The 21255-nt window shown below is 35.9% G+C and overlaps 1 protein-coding gene across 1 annotated transcript in view; it reads left to right on the top strand.

Annotated features, from left to right (window-relative positions):
• The window catches only part of LOC123676225, a 70349-nt gene that overhangs the window by 27588 nt on the left and 21506 nt on the right, over positions 1 to 21255 (top strand). The window contains exon 2 of the mRNA XM_045612002.1: positions 15759 to 15875. Within this exon, the coding sequence (XP_045467958.1) occupies positions 15759 to 15875 (117 nt within the window). The remainder of the gene's footprint in view (positions 1 to 15758; positions 15876 to 21255) is intronic.

The following is a 21255-nucleotide window of genomic DNA, read 5'->3' as shown; positions in this document are numbered from 1 at the left end:
TGTCAGAACTTGAAGACACAATTTGGTTTTTCGCAGTGCATCAGTTGAAGAATATCTTCTTTCGGCCATAACTTCAGAACGCCTGAAACTATCGCTTTGAAACCTGCAGGCTTTTTCATGCAAATTTGATGGAATTTCTGTTTCTGTTAAGAAAATCCTATCATTACATTTGAAATTTCGAAGTAAAATGAACAAAACAATGAACTTCTTACTTAGCGCCCCCTATCGAAAGCAGCAAAAACAAATTTATCATGACTATATTTTGTCCTCAATCAACAAGATATTATCTTTCAGACGAGATCAATTTGCTCAAAAATGTTGAGCCAAACTGAAGTTACAGTCGTTCCAATCTGTCAGATTTCTCCCTTTCGCTTTATCTTATTTGATGTCGCAAAATCGAAAGTGGCAATTCAAAAAGATAGAGAATTTTCCAAGGATTACAGTGATGATATTTTTTCTTCAACTTCATATGAAACATTTTCGAGTAAAATTCATTTTTCTACTCGACGGTAGCTATTACGCCCCCTAGTGGTAGAGGTATGAACTTCAAAACAATTTCCAGTGTGTTCTCTTGTATACTTTAGTGGCAAAATTTTTTACCGCAAGTCTCTACGATGAGTGGATCCTGAGATATAGCCGCTTACCTCGCTTATTTGCCCACCCTGTACATCTTAGTATACATTTATGGGATAAAGGAGCGCTTCATAGCTCCTGACTTCACTGCATTTTTTTAATGGTAGAGGGGGCTAAAGAAATTCGTGTTCAACATTTTATTACCTGAAGACATTTATTTCCATTTATTTGTCTGAATAAAATAAATGACACCACGAATCGAATTTCTAAACAAAATATTATAGAAGTAATATAACTTGACGATATTAGAATATATTCAGGAAACGAGCACTCAAAATTGTAAACATTTTAAATGAAATTATCCCACTGCAAAGTAATGGAACTATTTTTATGATGAGTTAACTGAAATTGAAATATTCGTGGTAATATTGAATTTGTTGGGGAAACTTATAATAAGAAGAATAAAGTTTTCTTTATAATCCTATAACATAAAATATCACGAATATGATGATCATTAACATTTGATGGTTAAGTCCAGACTCCAGAAGCATCAGAATCGTGAACAACTATAAATCCTGAGTTTCGTGCAATTTAGCATACGCCAGCTCCTCAGGGAAGTGCTTTTACAATACAAGGGTTATAAAGGGATAATATCTGATCTATTTAGGAGGAAGTTCAGACCTCTACTGTTGAATTCGTAATCACAATATTCAGGAATATATTCTATTATCGTCTCCAAGATCAATCTAACAAAACAAAGAGTAAGAAGCGACTTGCAGGTTTCCACTTAGTGAATGAATATTTCAACAGACAAAAGATCGATGAACAACTCAAAATTTGGAAAGGGGGATCTATCTTATAATGAATTATAGATTCAGGATTTCCTGGAGCTGTGTATTTCCTTCACAATTTCCCATTGTATTCTTAAAGATTGAGAGCAAACTTCACAAAGGCTTCTCAACTGAATAGGTCGCTTCAGCCCTAGAGAACTGGAGAAATTTCCTTGATATTTTATTCCAGACGTATTGTCTGGTCTAGTGCTGTGTTGTCAGGGCAGTTTACATAATAAAAGTCTCTTCAGACTACGCTGCTTAGCATCTTGGTTTTTCAAAGCCGAAACACGAGGTGCTCGTTATTTCTTGAGATCAGCAGTTGAAGTATCTAGGCCTTGTTTGATATGATTATTTTTTTTATTTCAGTTTATATGGGGCTCTCGTTTATTTATGCGCCAATTGATCCTTTGGAAGCCACATAACTGTATATAGATATATGCGATGAATAAATTACATCTGACGTTAGAGTTTTCCTCATTTTCCTTTCGGTATTCTTCTGGAATATCCTATAATTTTGGTTGCGAGATAAACATGAAATTTTGCATCGAGCTGTTTTACATCTAGGAGAAAAATTTCCACTAGGTCGGAATAGTGGTCACTGAATTTTTTTCGACATTATGCTCGATTTCCTCTACGCACGAATATTGGGTATTTCTGTCCTAATATTCTTTTTGAAGTGGCAACACCGCAGCGTACCTTCCGTTCTCCGTAAAAGTCCAGGGTACCATCGGCTGTGGCCCACAGAATAACTATTTCGTAACCAGAATCCTTGAATCAAAGAAAATCCAAACAGAATAGGAAAAAACTAACGTACAACTGCAACACCCAGAAGCACCTGTTTAAATTTAATTTTTTTTTTTTTTTGGTAAAACATAGATAGTATAGCAAGAATAAATGATTGAATTTTTAGAAAAAAATCGTGAAGGTTTTTTCATGTAAACAATTTTTGTTACTTGAATATTGTAGTCATTTTTCGTGAGTTTTTTAAATTTTACAAAGAACCAGCTGTTCGAGAAGATCCAAAGTTGATGTTTAGTTATTGTTAAAATGCCTAGAGCACGTGTTCGCGGAATATATCGCCAGCTAAGTGAATTTGAAAGTGGTCGAATTATTGGTCTACGGGAGGCGGGGTTGTCATTTCGAGAAATCCAACTACTGTTATTAGATGTTGCCAAGCGTGGTTTGATAATGCCCAAAATCGAAGAAGAGTAGGCACCGGACATCGAAGGGTCATGAATGAAATTCAAGATCGACATTTAAGACTTAGGTTAGTACCATAAGAGACCGATTTGCGACAACTTGATCTTTGGCTGATGAGTGGTTAGGAAAACAAGGCCATCCTGTAACTGTCCGAACGGTTTACCGCCGATTAAGGTCTTTTGGACTGCAGCATTATCGACCCCATGTTATGTTACCTCTGACGGTTGAGCATCGCCGGCAACGATTACAGAGGTGCAGAAAATGTTAACATTGGCATGTGGAATGGCATCAGGTCCTCTTCTCTGATCTCGATTCTCTTTGGGTGCACATGATGGCCGACGAAGGGTTAGACAATATCGAGGAGAAAGAAGTGAATCTCAGTTTGATGTTGAGCGTCATGTGCACCGGACAGAGGGGTTATGGCATGGGGTGTTATTGCATATGCAAGTAGGTCACTTTTAGTCTTTATTAGAGGTAACATGACAGAGCTGCGTTACCTTCAAGAAATAGTGGAGCCATATGTTCTCTCATCCCTTACCTTAACCGGCTCCAGAATCCAATATTTCAGCAAGACAATGCCCGACCTCATGTTGCCAGAGTTAGTTTAAACTTTTTCGAAGCGACTCATGTGAATCTTTCGACATGGCCGCCCAGATCCCCCGATCTTTCACCCATAGAGCATCTTTGGGACATCATGGGTAGAAAACTTGGAAATTCACTCCAGCCCCCACGGACTTTGGCGGTTCTGAGACATGAAGTACAGGTAGCTTGTGAAGGTATGCCTCAAGAAGAAATAGACCATCTTATTGCATCAATGCCGAGACGTGTTGGGGAGTGTATAGATAATCGGGGTGGACGAATACATTATTAACAAATTTATCAAAGAAAATTGTAAACCCTTCGTTTTTTTTCTCAAAATTTTAATCATTATTCTGTGCTGTAGGTACTATCTTTATTCCACCAAAAAAAAAAATTGAACAGCTTCAGGGTGTTGCTGAGTGTTCTTTGTCAATTAGTATATTACCCTACATTTCCGACAAAGCCTGGTCCGACTAAGTTGAAATTTAGGTAAAATACATGAAATGAATGAAATAATCACTCGCAAATGTTCATGCCGTATTTCAGGAGGTCTCCAAAAGTACAATAGCTGCGTGAGTGAACGAGCCCTCAAAATCATCTGACGACAACTCATTGTTTTTCTTGAATTTTATATACGTTCAGAATACAGAATATCGACGTTAATTTATATTCAATTTTCAATGCTTAGTCAGTTATCGACAAGTTCGATTAGTTGAAACGATCATAAACGATCAATCTGTTAAATTCCTTCGATGTCATTTTCTTTTCACCCTTCCCCAAGAGCTTCCACTGTTCCGCCAACATTCGCAAGGCGACAAAAGCAGGCAATCTTCATGGAGAATACTTTCATCGCCCAGCATCAATTTTCTGGTGAACTTCGGTGCGCTGATGGATTGTGACTTGTTAATTGAATTTTTTCTCGTTAGAGGAATTTGTAAATGAAATATCATGGTAGGGATATATCACGACGAAGTTTTGGTCTGGGAAATTGCTGAGAAGTGGTATACTTTTCGATTACTTCAATTAAGCTTCGAAACTTTTAGAAGATTTATTTTTTGCTCGGAAATTGAAATGATCTCCATGAATTTGGAGAAATCTGAGGAATTTCAAAGAAATAATGCTTAGTCTTTTTCAACATGATTAGATTATAGTTCTTATATTTGTACAATGATATGATGAATGTAAAACATGAAGAATTTCATACACACATATGTGTCCAATTTTTTTTTTATGAAAATTGGTCAGACATATCTAGTGTATCTTGTGTAGTATTTCAATTTACCAAGGTAAATTTGGCATAGCTAAGATATAAAATGAATACATTGTAGCTATGAGAATAGGCACGAATAAGAATTCATTTATTGATTGTTACTTAAATAAGCACTTCATTTTTCTAACTGAAAGTTATTGGAAACAAAAACTCTAATTTGAGTTAGAGTATGAGTCGAAATAATTTATTACATAGGCGTATTTTTCTTCTACCGTTTCTTTGCGAAATTCGGTGCTTTCTTTGTAAAAAACTGGTTATATCATACATTTATGATTCAAAGTATTGACCTTCGCTGGCCACTACTTACTCCCATCTTTTGGGCAGCGTACGAATCCCGCTTTGAAAAAACTGGTCATTTTTTGAAGTGATCCATAAATCGATCCAATTTTGTACTTCTTCATAAGACCCGAAGTGCTGGTCAGCCAGGCTAAATACCTACCAAATATTGAACATGGACTTGGAACCGTGAATATTCGGTTCGGCCGTCGATTTGGAAGCATGGCCGGGATATCCTCATGATTTTCTGCGCTTGGGATTATCGTAATGAACCCATTTTTCGCCACCAATCACAATGCGATGCAGAAATCCCTTCCGTCTCTGCATTGCAAGCAGATTTTCACAAGCAAACAATCGCCGTTCAACATCTCTCGGCTTCAACTCATACGGCACCCAATTTCCTTGTTTCTGAATCATTCCCATGACTTTCAGACGTTTTGAAATGGCTTGTTGCGTCCCAATGATCCTGCCAATTATTGTTGCGTTTGACACGAGTTTTGATCAAGTAATGCCTCCAATTATGCATCTTCGAAAACTTTCTCTGTTCCACCTTGGCGTCAAAATCACCTTTCTTGAAGCATTGAAACTACTCTCGGCACGTTCTCTCACTAATAGCAACTTCACCATAAGTATTTGAAAGCATACGATAAGCCTCAGCCGCAGATTTCTTCATATCAAAGCAGAAAATTGAAACCTATCACAAATGACGAGAATTTGGCTCGTAAGCTGTCATGTTTAATCGAGAATTTAACCTTATTTATTCATTTATGTTAATAGTTGACATCTGAATAAATTATTTTTATTATTATGTTTCAGTTTTTGAAGAAGAATAATATTCCGCAAAGAAAAATTCTATTTGACTTTGAAATGATTTGTAATCGAACTCAAAGGTCACATTGAATATCTGCATTCGATGTCTCCCAGAAGACTTCGAAACTTGGAAACATATTTTGATCCAGGCTCTTTCCAAGGAGTTATTTCAGTGGATCTTTTGAAATGAGTCATCCTGTATATACAAACATACACAGTTCTTTGGTTTTAAATGGTGCAAGAGTGAATGAAAGCTAGAAACTCCTGATGCTAAGTCATGGTTCTTCACGAATTTTCATTGGAAAAAAAAATATTCATATATCTAGAATACGTCATGATATTTCAAGAAATACTAGACACCGGATTTCAGCGTAATCTTCGATGAAATTGAAATCAAGTGATTAAATATGGATGTAATATCTTTTCCACGCCTGTCAGATCATTGTGAGAAATGTGCGCTCTAAATCAAAATGAATTCCACGCCTTCTTTCACGCCGCGTTTGGTACAACAAAAACTTCCACAGTATGGCATTGCAGTTATGAAATAGAGTGAGACACACACGTCAGGAAAATGTTTCGTAGCGCGAACTAGAAAACGAGAATTTATTGCGAATATATGTAACGAAATTATATTGGAATTTTGTGTAGGAGGATTGATTATGGGGTTTTCGATGTGACATTCAAATTCAATAACGTTTAGTGCGCGACATAAATCAGTTCATTATTATATCGAAATGCAGCTTCCTCGGTTATCCACATTTATATGAATGAGCATGGAATGGAAGGAACCGAATGAAACATTATAATTTGATAAAAACATTGATTTAGTGGAATACAATCAGTATAATGGTGGGTTTCATAAAACTTTTATCATGGTGATTTGCTCGATAAAATCATTTCTGTGTTCAGTTTCAGTTCATTTTGGACACTTCCATAGATTTTAAACTAACGAGCGTTCATCAAAATTCGTGGTAAAGAGTGCTGTGGAGGAATTAGAGTTGATATTCTGTTATTACAAGTAGCGCTTAGCTTGTACCATGTTTAGTTCCTAGATTCGAAGTATGTAAATAAATGTTAGTGATATTGTAGAAGCTAAGCGCTACTTGTAATCACAGAATATCAACGAGTATATCTGTCAATCAAAGATAGATACAACTCGTCGTTAATATACAGTGTGGTCCAACGAAAACTTAACACCTCGATTTTCTGGCTTCAAAATGAGAATGTGAAAAATTCGAGAGGGAACAACTTTTACGCTCTTCGCATCCCCGTAACTGCAACCCCCTAACGGGGGGTCAGTAGCCTTGATTTTGAATATGGATGAGGATTGTTGAGGTACATAATTTTGAAGATCTTATCGAGTATTATCTGATCCTTAAATTCCGCTTCAAAATTTCAATCGATAATGAAATTTCAGGTAAAATAGTGGAAAAGTACAACTATTAAATACCTTTGAAAGTTGTCGAATAATATTCGCGAGATAAATTCCACATTGGCTCTTTCACTATTTCTGCTGTTATTTCATTATCGATGGATATTTTGAAGCAAATTTTAGATTCAGATAGTACTCGATACTATCTTCAAAATTAGTTGTCGCAACAGGTTATTATTAGAGATCATCAAACTGGTAAATGCCTACTTCCATAAAACGTATGTGAGGTCGACGAAAAATATACTTAATATGCACCTAGGCGAGAAACTGTCTATGTTCTCGTCTGCTTGCTAGCCTTTGCTCCGCCTTGGTTATCAATTTGCGAACTCGACTATAATATACAGTTTCTCGTTGTTGGTACATAAATAACTAATATGTTCATATGAAAAACTTTTAAAAACGATAAAAACAAAACATAAAGTCGTAACAAAATGGCGAATGCGTCGGTCTCAGTTTTCCAGGCGTGCTGATGGAATTTGACCACGACTTCATCATGAGTGAGTCGAAGCTTGTCATTTGAGTCAATCCCTGACTCGAAATTCGACAAATACGTGACCAAATGATACATCAATTTTTTCGGTAAACTACCTCTAAAAAAAGAATGTTGATTAATGCTCGGAGCTATAGAGTAATAAACATGGATAGAGGGAGTATACGCAATTTTTATTTGTCTCCAACATGGTTAGATTACGTTGTTGGATTGTGATATATTTTCAAATCCACAATTTTACTATGTCCTTATGAATTATTATAATGTTAAATGACATATATTTATTCGAGTGATTCCCGATTAAATATGTAAATTTGAATATTTGGAATCCGATATTTTTCTAATTGTCGAATTTTATAGTAAGCAGAATATTTATTATTTGCTATAGCTACCTGCTGAAATCCAAGGTTTGGCAACTATTGCTCTCCTAGGGTCATCCGTTGTTTCACTTCGTTTGGCGCGCTTGAAATTTGCTTTCTGAATTTCTGATATATTTAGGTATTTATTTCAAAATATTTTGAGTTGATATGAAACGTTAATTCACTATGGGACATAAGAATTGCGTTCTTTGTGGAAAAACTCGCGAATTGAGTGAAATATCGTATTATTGATATGTTTTCATTTTCGCGCGCTTCATGTCAAATTTGATAGTTCATGTTGGGGACAACATTTGCTTACATCTTCTTCTTCTTCTTATACATATTTTGAGCCGGTGGCTTGTATTTCCCAATCGTTTATGTCTCTTGGGAGATTGACGTCCACGAGTCCTTCCACCGTTTAGGCGGTCTTCCCAGCGGTCGACGTGTTCCTGGATTTCCATCCCTTACTATTCTGGCAATTCTTTCTTCATCCATCCTTTCCACATGGGCATTCAAAAATCTTCTTCTATTGCGGCCCCATCGTACTATATCTGGAACTTCTCACTCGTTGTGGATGTCTTCATTTCTATTTTTATTTCGTAATGTGAAGCCTAGGATGTTTCTGAGTACTTTCATTTCGGTAGTTCGCAGTGCATTCTTCATCACCTCGTCGGCTCTTGTTTCTATTGCGTACGTCATCATTGGTCTCACAAGAGTTTTATATATTCTGGATTTAGAATCTTTCCGCATGTGTTTGTTGTTCCATACAATGTCTCTGAGAGCACCCGATATCCTTGCGGCCTTGTTTGTTTGGTCTTTAATTTCTCTGGTTCTGTCCTGATTAGCTGTTATTTGCACGCCCAAGCAAGCAACCGACATCACCTGTTCAATTGGTCGATCCTCCAACACATGTTTACATCTTATTGGTTCTTTTGAAGCCACGAGTGATTTCGTTTTCGCAGTCGATATTTCCATGTTTAATGTTTTGGCCTTTGTGTAAAATTTGAACAGGAGCCGTTGTAAATTGTCCTCGCTCTCAGCTACAATTACTGCATCATCGGCATCACAAATTATCTTGATCTCACCGGTTGTCAGCCTGTAACCTGTTTGCTTACTGAAAATGACATATCCTCCCTTTATCTATGTTTAATACTTTGAGCTCGGACCTAACAAATAACTGATTGCATTAAATTGTTGATTGCGTCGAAGTTCAAAGAACGTTAATTGAGTTCACCACTCTAAACTCCTTAACCAACTTGTCCAGCCGTCGTAGTGATTCGACCGTATCCTATGGTATGCTGATGAATCTATTCAACCATTTACACCCGTGACTTCACACAGATTAATTGCTGAACTCCGATCGGAAATGTTAGTTGGACTTTCGGAAGCAATCCCCTAAACAGTTCGACGGAAAATACTGCCCTTTGGTCGGGCATACAAAGCGTTCAATTTCGATGCCCTTCCGAGATTTACGGAATACTTTACGCCACTTGAACACAGTCTAGGAGCGGAGGAATCCGACCGTGGTCCTTCGAACCGGATATTCTTTGAACTGGGACCGTTTGGTGTTATGTTTGGTTATTTATGTCCGTGATATATGTAGGATACGATGATTCGACAATTCCTTGTTTTCTTCGATTCGACGTCTCTGTTAGTATTTGCTGTTCTGAGCATTCCAATTTACGAGTTGCTCTAGTAGGGTGAGTTGAAAATGTCGGGCAATAATTTAAGAAATGATAAAACACAGAAAAGTAAATAAGGTTGTTACAACGTTTTTAGAAGGAACTTAACGATAATCGATTTTTCATAAATAACCCTTGAAAGGAGTAACATAATCGATATCAGTGATGGGTATTGAAATCTCAATATTCTCTGAGGTTAGTTTTCATGGGATGAGTTTGTCTTTTTTTGGTCGTTTTTCTTTTCATCAATTTTTGATAAAATAGTAATTTACGTAACAAGTCCGGAAAATAGGGTTTTTTTGGACGAATAGACAAAATTCCAGGACGAGCGTAAGCGAGTCCTGGAAGTCTGTGAGTCCAAAAAAACCATTTTCGGGCGTGTTGCGTACAATATTTTTTCGGCAACCATGTAGAATAACACTATCGCTGCTGCTTTCCATATTTTATTGCGATTGCGATCAAAGAACATGCAAATTTTTGACAACTAATTTCATATGAACTGTCAGCCGTTATCTCGGTTGCTATGGATTCTATGATTCTTTTCCGGCCTAGTCCGGGAAGTACGTACTTTCCGGACTAGGCCGGGAAATGCTACTTTCTCAGAGAAAAAGCGTCCGGGAAGTGCTCACTTCCCGGACGGTTGCCGAAAAAACATATTTTAATTACATGGACGTACAACTTTGCTTCCACCGTTTTTTCCGTAATTCGAGGCTTTATTTTAAAAAACTGGTTATACATTCATGATTCAAAGTATTGTCCAGCGTTGGCCACTACTTTCTCCCATCTTTCGGGCAGCGTACGAATCCCGAGTTGAAAAAACTGGTCATCTTTTGAAGCGATCTACGAATCCTTCCAATTTTTTACTTCCTTATAACACCGGAAGTGCTGGTCAGCCAGGCTGTGTGCCATTGATCAAAACAAGTGATAGTCCGAGGGAGCAACGTCTGGAGAATATGGAGGGTGGGGTAGGAATTTCTATTTCAACGTTTCCAAGTATGTCTTGACCACTTTCGCAACATAAGGTCGAGCAATGTCATGCTGTAAAATCACTTTATCATGTCTCTCGTTGTATTGCGGAGGATTGTGTTTCAATGCTCTGCTCAAACGCATTCGTTGAAACCATAGAAATATTGAGACTCTTAAGGAAAAAAAGGTTTTTGACCATTTTCTGTTATTCATTTTGATACGAATCATACGATGTTATATATTTTTGAAATCAGGAAAAATTAAGCTTTCAGAAAATGACACAAAAATCTAGTGTTCCTATTTAAAAAAACATAACTTTGGGTCATAGCTTCGTAATTAAAAACCCTTTTGAAAATACGAGCACGCCACTGGATTCTACGTAAAAAAGTGCCTGTATAATGTTTTAATTTCAGAGCTCTATCATCAGTATTAGCGGAGATATAAATGTTTTTCGATATCGCCATTTTTCCAATTTTCGCTTATAACTCGAAAACAAAAGAAGGTGGCCAAAAATGAATACTACCCTTGTTAGTTTCTCAGAAAAAGAGATCGAGAAGTGGGTATCAGATTTTGTCTATCTCCTCTGGTTCAAAAGTTGTAGTGCTAAAACATCGAAATTTGCCCACCCTGTACACTCCGCCGAGCCAGTACCACCAAATACTGAGCATGACCTTGGAACCGTGAAGTTTCGGTTTGGCCGTCGACGTGAAAGCACGGCCGGGATCGAGGCCGGGATATCCCCATGATTTTATGCGCTTGGGATACTCGTAATGAACCCATTTTTCGTCTTCAGTCACAATGCGATCCACAAATCCCATCCGTCTCTACCTTGCAAGCAGCTGTTCACAAGCAAACGAACGCCGTTCAACATATCTCGGCTTCAACTCGTACGGCACCCAATTTCCTTGTTTCTGAATCATTGTCACGACTTTTAGGCGTTTTGAAATTGCTTGTTGCGTCACTCCCAATGATTATGACAATAATTGTTGCGTTTGACACGAATCTTGATCAAGTAATGCCTCCAATTCTGCATCTTCCAAAATTTTCTCTTTTTCACCTCCATGCTGGTCTTCGAAATCAAAATCACCGTTCTTGAAGTGTTGACATCACTTTCGGCACGTTCTTTCACTGAAAGCGGCCTCTTTTTAGGTATTTGAGAGCATTCGATGAGCCTCAGCCGCAAATTTCGCCATATTAAAGTAGAAAATTGAAACCTCCAGCAAATGACGAGAATTTGTTTTGAGCGCTGACATGTTTAATTGAGAATAACTTCATGATGAAGACATAAATCGACTAATATTTCGATGGCGTTATGTTTACAAATATCTAAGCTTATTGTATGACATCTACGATCTATTTAATTCGACTAGCGCTATAGTCATCTATTTCAAAATGGCGGAAGCAAAGTTGTACACTTAATATATTTTTGGAATGTTAATTTTCGACTCAATCGAAATATGAAAAAATATACGGAGTATCCAATTAGAAAAAAATTTTCATAGCAATATCCCTTGAAATATCAGTTTGCAGAAAATTGAATTAACGTCATTGAATTCTTTGTAAAAAGTTGCTACAAGGCGGCTTGACAGAAATGAAAAATTTTCCACAGAATGAATATTCCAAAAAAGAACATTTCCGAAAAATACCATGTAACTATGCAACTCTGTGGAGCTGTTTTTGTCATGAAAATTGAATCACAGACACGGACATCAGTTTTCGTCTATCTAGTAAAGAAATAGAACTCTTCATTCAAAAGTATCCAATTTGGCCCACCCTGTACAGCATGCTGGTAAATCTGCTACTGGATGGAAGAAAATATCCATAAAATTTGTTTTGCATTTTTAATCACAAAAATTCTGCGTACATCCACTCCAAAATGTTGTGTTTACTTTTAATTGCAGCAAAGTAGGTACTCATTCCCAACAATACCTTGTAATGCAGAAATAACATTGCTCTTAAATTCCATGAGCCTACCTCCCGGATATTTTTCATTCCCATTGTTTAGTCGGTTGGTTTCGTTGTTAATTTTTTCCCGAATGATTGGATATCCCGAACGTACTTCAATTAATTTTCGGTATATCCATTCATCTAATCGAATATATTCCCCCCCGGCCAACTCTGGGTGTACGAGTAATTAACGGAATGGCATGACGTCCACTTCGGAGGAAGTAAATAATCATGCCGGTAATACGCGGGAGAAATGGAGCGGAAGAAGCATCAATATTAATCGAAACCATCTCACTCGGTGCTCTCATTCATCCTTATCGGTTTTCGCACAGAATTGTTCTCGGGGGATGCCACGAAGGCGCGGGCGAATTGCATTTTTTGGGTATATCCGGGAATGGTATTATTGAATGTGTCTTCAGAACGAAAGAAAATTCGAACAGAATATCGAGAAAAAAAGCCTAATATTTCAGTGACAGCAGATCCCAAGAGTTGATATTTTAGAAGTAGATAATATGAAATAAGAGTTTCTCTATTTCAGTATCGTAATGAGTTCATCACAGTACTAAACACAGTGCTGTAATGAACTCATTACAGCATTGTTTTCAGTTATATTTTTCGATTTGTGGTTGTCTACACTGACTTTCGATCCTATCAAATTTCAACACACGTCAATTGTCAATATGATATAATTCGGATATCGTGAAATGATTTGTAATATTATTCGCAATTTCTCTTATTTCTGGTGATGTTAAATCGATTTCGTCAGACATAATTCACGAATTCAATGCGTTATTATAAATTAATTTGAATTCGAAACGTACGATTAAAATTCCGTAATCTGTCAAAATTCGTAACAGTCACACCAACTGCCAAGATACAATACTAAAGTCACTAGGATATATAATCACAATTTTTCAATGAATTTCGACAATATTTCACAAAACTTGACTGAAATAGAGAAAATATAATACTCGTTGCAGAAGGCAATTCAAATACTCATGCGTTCGAAAACTTAGAATTTCGCATTCGTGTTGCAATAGGAACCTATTCTGCAACTTGTTTTAGAATATGCTGTTAAAAACAAAACAATTGTTCGTGCCTATAGAATCATAAAATTATAGTTTCAAGCTTGTCATAAAATAAACAGGTCCGTATTGAAAAAAATGAGGTTGAGGGTGACCCAGAGAGCACGAAACGTTGGATACGAAATCTGATTACGTCAAATTGAGAACAATTTACTGACGAATAAAAAATTCCTGTAACATTTTTCGATAATATTTTAAATAAAGTGGGAAAAAAGAAGAATCAAAATGACAGAATTTACTTTTTTATATCTCAATAACCGGCCCTGATAATCTCGATTTGTTTGAACTGCTTTATAATGCTTCTATGCATGCAACTTTTTCTCCATTTGACCGACCTTCTAACTATTATGGTTTAAAAGTTACCAATATAATCCCATTGAAAAAGTGGCCACCCTGTATACCCAATCATCTAATAATCTAGATAGCGCAGAGACAGATACATCGACTACAATATAGAAGTGAGATGCAGCAGGTTTGCATCAGCTGACCGGAGTCACAACATAACATATACAAACCGGCAAAATTAGGGGACACAATCTTAATAAAGTTTATAGTTCTCTTGAACCTTTTGGCCGTGTTTTGCAATTTTATTCTAATTGTAGGTTGATTCTTCAAGAATATTATTATTTTACATCCAACTAAAAATTTTCATTTTCATAAAATCTGACTTCACGTCATTCATCACTACAATTTTTAATAGCCTATCCAATGAGTTTAAAAGATGTGTAAATGAACGAACATATGAGTACGTTTTGACAAAAAGGAAAAGGTTCAAATATTAAAATATCTATGAATTTTGTAGAACATTTTTATAATTATTCATAACTCACCAATCTGGAAAACAAATAATGATGATTAAAAAGTGCAATACAAATCATATCCATAATAATCTGATGCAGTTATAATGTTCGATTATTCATTATCAAATTGAAAGCAGCCGTGAAACATGGACATTGATGTATTCAAATGGAATAGAGATGTTCACAGTTGTTCTGCATCAGTTGTCATACTATGTGGGAATTGATTTTCATAGAGTATACTGCCTATAACCACACCTAAAAGAGCGTCTACCAGTCTATTTGAATTTAATTGTCGTTCTGTATTTCTTTCCGAAGTCCCTATTTTGTGGGTAACGTCAAATGGCCATTTCCACGAAAACTACTCGAATAAATTATTTGCGAATTCACATTCGGTAAACGTAAACAATGGAAATTGCAGAATTTGAAAACTGATGTTGAATAACGAAGGCAAACAAAAGAAAGAAAAAAATTATGTCAAAACCCAACAACCGATATCAAATGTATTGATTTAAAAAGCGCCATAATTTTTTTCATGAGCTCTAGTTTTTGAGATACAGGTTAATTGACATTAGTTCTGATAGGTGTCAGCCAAAAATAAAGTAATACATATATATCTATTCAACGGAAATGTCGTACTCAAAATTAGAATCTATTCAGCCAAATATATACCTAAAAATTTACCTGAATCAAATTAACTTCAATTTAGTAAGAATATATATTGTTAGCAAGAATGGGTTTGACAGAATATACTCCAGATGACTAGCACCTTTGTATTTACAGTTCAAAACGTGGTTTAAAGTGTTCTTCTACATGACATTAACAAATATGTTCCAATTTCTATTGGTCTTCTACAAGAAAGGAGAAATCTGAAATAATAGTTTCGAAAAAGAATTTTATTCGAAGAACTTCAATGAGTAATTTGTGTTGATTTGAAAATGGCGAACTTCCTCTTAGGATAGCAAAGTGGATATGCAAAATTTCCTTGTTTTTTATGACTTTATGGCTGGGACAGCAGAGATAAAAATTAACAGCGATTTAATAGATGTTGTCATGATTCGAGGATAAAAAGTAATAACGGAACTTTGGTTACGAGAGAAAAAATATTACTTCCACCTTTGCATATTTAGTTGGGGGCTGGTGAAGCAATTTGTGAAAGTTTTAAATCGAGATGAAAATTGTTTGTTACTTGTTAGGTTTCCTGAAATTAGCAGTCATAAATTAAAAGCCAGTATATTTCATGCAACTTGTTGAAGATCCACAATTTATCACACATCAACGAACGAGATTGTATCTAACGCTTAGAGTCCATTTCTTCAAGTAGTACAAAATTTTCTTGGGAATCATAAAACAGAGAATTACTATTACTTGGAATTTGTGGAAACTATGCTTGTATTGCATTGTCTAGTTCTAAAGAAGGTCATTATTGCTTGAAGTTTCTGATCTTGATATTTTTCAGATTGTTCTGTCCAGTATAAAAGAATCAGTAGCCCCTTCCGATTCAGATGGCTCACCTGACATTCAGAATATACAATATTATCCTTTCGCCAGGGTTTTACAACTGCGGGTATTACAGGTGAGTTCTTGAATAAAACTTTATTATCCATGAAAGCCATCATTCTTCATTATTTGTAACACACTTTCGAGATTGTAAAACATGATGGCTTCTTTTTATGAGTTGCCCCAAAGGTATTTCGATTGTGGAAATTGAAAAGAAGATCAATTATTTTTAGGGTGTGATGCAATGTTAGAAGATTTTTTACAAGTTGACTTCTAAAAAGAGATGGGAAAAATTTAGTTCTAAAATTAAAATAATTTCATTTTTATTCATCATTTTTTGATAAAGTAAGGATTTTCATTTATTCCATAGGATTAATTCATTTTAATTCTACCACTTCTCTAACAACTGATCATCATTAAAGGTAAAGAGTTTGCTGTTTTGTTGGTGTGTCTAAATTAAAAAAAATGGTTTCGGTTATACAGAAAACACCTCAAGGGTCTTCCAATGGGAATTTGAAACAATATATTCTTTTTTGAGATTTTCATGTCATTTGTGTTCAGTAGGTTATGCCACTTGATCTTGGGAAGATACACGCTTCAACAAAGTTTTCAAATTGTTATAATGTTCAATCAAATTCAGTGCTCATTTGTGAATGCTGATAGAAATTTAAGAAGAATTCATGCATCTACTGAGAAGTGAGTCGATTAATTGAGCAACTGGTAGTCTGATGGAGAACATATTGAGTTGAATATAAGTTCTGAGCAGTTTCCAATTGGAATTAGAAAGTAGGGAGGGATTTCCGATGTAAGTTCTGCTTCTCTCAGATTAATTTACAAGCAGTAGTATTCCGACAACTTCTCAACACAAAATTCACTTCTTCATCAAGCAATGACGTCTTACGTGATACTTGGAACTTCTTGGAAAGCGGCGTCAATCTTCTCAGTGGCTTCCTGGATATCCGGTTCTCTCTAATGGAAGATGTATGGGATTTATCGAGGTTTGTAATATTTATCACTTCTCTCATAAACATGGAACACTCTACAAAGTTTATATGGACCTAGTATACATCAATAGGAAGGCCTAGAAAAAAATCAATATCAAACGATGACAACATGATAGAGTTTTGATATAAAAGTTGATTCAATTAATGCTTCAAAAGTTCAAGGTTTTGAAGGAAAATTAAATGTAAACATTGCTGCACAGCCAGAATGTATTTAGTTCATGTTTGAAAAATCGTATCGTTGCAAATCTGAGTATATTTATCACGATATTTACATATGAATGTATGCCATTATAAAGGTGAAATGATTCTACTTGATGAAGGCAAGCCAAATTCTCTTCATTTGTGGGAGGTTTTAATTTTCTGCTTTAATATCAAGAATGCTCTAAAATACCTATGTTGGGCCGCTATTAGTGAAATAACGCGCCGAGAGTGGTTTCAACGCTTCAAAAACGGTGATTTTGAAGACCAGCATGGTGGAAGAGAGAAGGTTTTCGAAGAAGTGGCGCAACATGCCATTTCAAAACAACTGAAAGACATGGTAATGATTCAGAAACAAGGAAATTGGGTGACGTACGAGTTGAAGCCGAGAGATGTTGAACGGCGTTTGTTTGCATGTGAACAGCTGCTTGCAAGGCAAAGACGGAAGGGATTTGTGGATCGCATTGTGACTGAAGACGAAAAATGGATTCATTACGAGAATCCCAAGCTCATAAAATCATGGGGATATCCCGGCCGTGCTTCCACGTCGACGGCCAAACCGAAACTTCACGGTTCCAAAGTCATTTGGTGCTACCGGCTCGGCGTAGTGTATTATGAGTTGTCAAAACCGACTGAAGCAATCACAGGCGATCGTTATCGAACGCATTTAATGCGTTTGAGCCGAGCATTGAAAAACAACCCTCCGCAATACAACGAGAGACATGATAAAGGGATTTTACAGCATGATAATGCTCGACCCCATATTGCAAAAGTGGTCAAGACATGGCTGACAATCGCTTCAAAAGATGACCAGTTATTTCAACGCGGGATTCGTACGCTGCCCGAAAGATGGGAGAAAGTAGTGGCCAGTGATGGACAAATTTTCGAATCATAAAAATATAACCAGTTTTTCACAATAAAGCCTCGAATTCTGGAAAAAAACGGCGGAAGCAAAGTTGTACGCCTATGTAATATGAATATCGAAATTATGAAGATATTGTGCTATAACCACAAGATAAAATTAAATTTTCGAAAATTATTATTTCAATTGTAAATTTATGATTTATATACCCATTTCACAGAAGAGTAAGAGAGGAAATCCATGCCTTTACCAGTTAAGATTGCTATCTCTGTAAAATTTGCCAAGGTATAGTGTTCCTTTCAGTTAATCTACGGTGTTCTCAAATGCAAGTTGGTGTAATGAATCTACAAGTTATAAATTTGACATTTAAATGTATGAAACTGTTCAATTGTGTATCTAATGATGAAATTTTCCCTGGCGATAATATAAATTCGCAGATATTTCGGACTGAATAACCTCATACCTACAAATTTGAACGTATGCAGAAAATTACTAAAGGTAATCCCATCAAACATAATGTATAACAAAGATTGAAATTTAACACCCTTCTGTAGCTATGCCCACGAGCCGTGTTATACTTGGTAATTACTGTGATAATTCCCCTATAGATCTCATCAAAATATTCACTCATCTCGGAAATTGCTGAAAGGCCATACGTAGAAGAGTATCACAGATCTAAATTAGTTCATTTCGTCAAAAGGGGATTGCCGAATTTGGGAGTTTAGACGAGGAAAATTAAGGCAGGTGTGGAATCTTCATGGGGAGGCTGTTGCGATATTATCAATTAGAATGATAATTAATCTCAGGCCAAGCTCATTAAATTGCAAATGACAGGAACTGAAGTTTAACAAGATGATTTGAAAGGTAATAAATTTGCATTAATTAAGTTCGATTGTGTTTCTACTGACAATTAAAGTGATTATGGCTTCAGGTTAAAGGGACGTGGAATGGCTTGAAAAACTGAATCGAACACTAGAATATGATGTGCAGGGTGAAAATAGCAGTAGGTGACATTTTCAGTAGAAAAATTGTATACAGGGTGTCCACTTTTAAAAGAGCCGAACTTCAAGGGGGGATCATACAAGTTATTAGCACAAAAAAATGTCAAAATATTGAAGGTAATTCTTCATTTCTTGATTTCACGAAATATTTCGAGTTTTTCCATAAAATCAATTATACTTCAGTTATCCTTGTAGCCCCATCAAATTTGACAACATATCTGGAAACGGCAATGAATTTGCTACAAGATAAAAATTCTTATTCCAAAAAAAATATAATTGCGGGCGAATTGAGAAGATGAATAATACGATTCGGAAGTGAACAAAATTAATCATATTTTATCAATGGTTTCAACGATGAAAATTTCCAATCGAGCCTCAAAAATGGTTTTTTCAGAGTAAAACATGCTATGTTCTCCTCTGAGTGGATTCAAAAGATTTCAGAACATTCATTCAAATCTGGATCAAGATATTGAAAGACAAGTGACGTTACATTTGATGTTGTTTGGAAAATGGATAAAAACGTAAGATGCATCAAAACGTGTGTTGATAAAACAATGTTTTTTGATGGAAAAAATACTTCCCAACGCTGTATGGAACTGTTCAGCGGAATAAACAGGAAACATGTATTCATCACTACATTTTTAAATCAAAGAGAGCCGTTCAAAGCGACCTATATCTCAAACATCAGCTGGCAAGGTAATGGCATCCGTAGTTTCAGGCGTGCTTGGAATATAATTGTTTCAATATCTTGACAGCATTGAAACCATCAACAGTGAGTATTGAATAGATTGGGAGCAGAAATAGTGGAACAACGTACCCAAAACTTCAAAAGACAGCTCCAGGAAAAGAAATTTCGCTTTAATGAAGAAGTGATTGCTGTGGTTGAACTACTTCGAAAAAAAAAGATGGATCTTTCTACAGATAATGTATTGAAAAGTAAAAAGAACATTCCAGTACACTCCTGATGGTTTGATGGTTGAGCAATAGTTGATGAATTTTTAAGAAAAACTGTGTTTTTATTGGTTATGTCCGGGATTTATTGAGTGAAAACTTAGATTTTGAATCAACGATCATTCTAATTGAATATACAGGGTGATTAACCGCGATGGCCTATTTGACGTTTATGGAAAAAAAATCATAAATTCGTTCTGAAAATTTGCATGCTGGGGTTTGGGACAATGATTATTCTCCCAAAAATTATTTAGCCCTCTATAACTTCCTGTTATACTGGAAACAGACTACTACTTTGATATTTCAAATGGCGCACTAGTATATTATTGCATCATTAGATAGCTTATTCGTTGACAATTTCAGCAATGTGCCATACCTTGAATATACACTCAACGGATCATAAATGATGAGATTCTTAAAAAAAAATGGTTGCGACAAGGACTCACATTTTGTCGAATATTTATGCAGAAAAAGTTTTTTCAAAAAAACTTTTTCAATTTTCGAACCTGCCAATACGAAGTATTATAAGACTGTTTGTGGTTTGAACACTGGGTGTTTATGAGAAGATCAAAAACTTGAACATTTCAACTTCATAAAATTTTCAAATTATAAACCTATATTTTTCATTATTTCAGTCACTTCTACTCAAAACAGAGGGTAAGATTACTAAAGCAACCCTTATACCTAAAATGAAATCGTAAAGAGTTATTCAGAAAATACTTGAACTAAGGAAAAACCGCAATTTCTGAGTGGAGTAGTCTGTGATAGGAAGAAACTAAAAGTCGATATTTCGATAATGAAATTTTACATTTCATGATATTCTATTAATTGTGAATTGCCAAGATATGCCATTTATTGAAACCCCCTATATTCTCCTATATATTACTCGACCATTATGAAATGAACTGATAAAAATGAAATTAATATAAATAACAACCTTTCGGCTTCCGGTTCCCCGAAACTGAAATTAGTCCCAATTTGTTGTAGCAAAACAGTCTATTATGAAAATTAATTGGTTTCTATCGGAAAAATCTCCCCGTTTTCGAATGGCCACCCTATATAAGAACAAAATAAATCATTCTTCTGTCCGCATCGCCAAACAATATCTGGACATAAAACGGTGCGAATCAAAACATCAGTTTATCATCGACCGCTATCACATAGCCGGGCTATTCAGCTGCCAAAGGCAGAATTGGACAAGAGAACATTTCGAAATGGAAGGCAGTGCCCTGCAGTTGACTACTCTAGATTTGTTATTCGCAGCAGGGGTTACATAGTTGGCGGACATTTATATAGTAGGAGAGGGATTGTAGTAGTCTCCGAATTGGTACCTGAAATTAGATTTGGCAGAAGAACATATGTGGAACATTGCCAATCTCGTAACTAAAAGCTTGATGCGGTGATTCTTGGAAATATCAGGTGTGTGAATAAGTCTTTCCC

The sequence above is a fragment of the Harmonia axyridis genome, chromosome 3 (assembly GCF_914767665.1).
Source record: "Harmonia axyridis chromosome 3, icHarAxyr1.1, whole genome shotgun sequence".
In the NCBI taxonomy this organism is placed as follows: Eukaryota; Metazoa; Arthropoda; class Insecta; order Coleoptera; family Coccinellidae; genus Harmonia; species Harmonia axyridis.
Note: the sequence above shows the minus strand (reverse complement) of the source record. Positions and strands in the feature narration are given on the sequence as shown.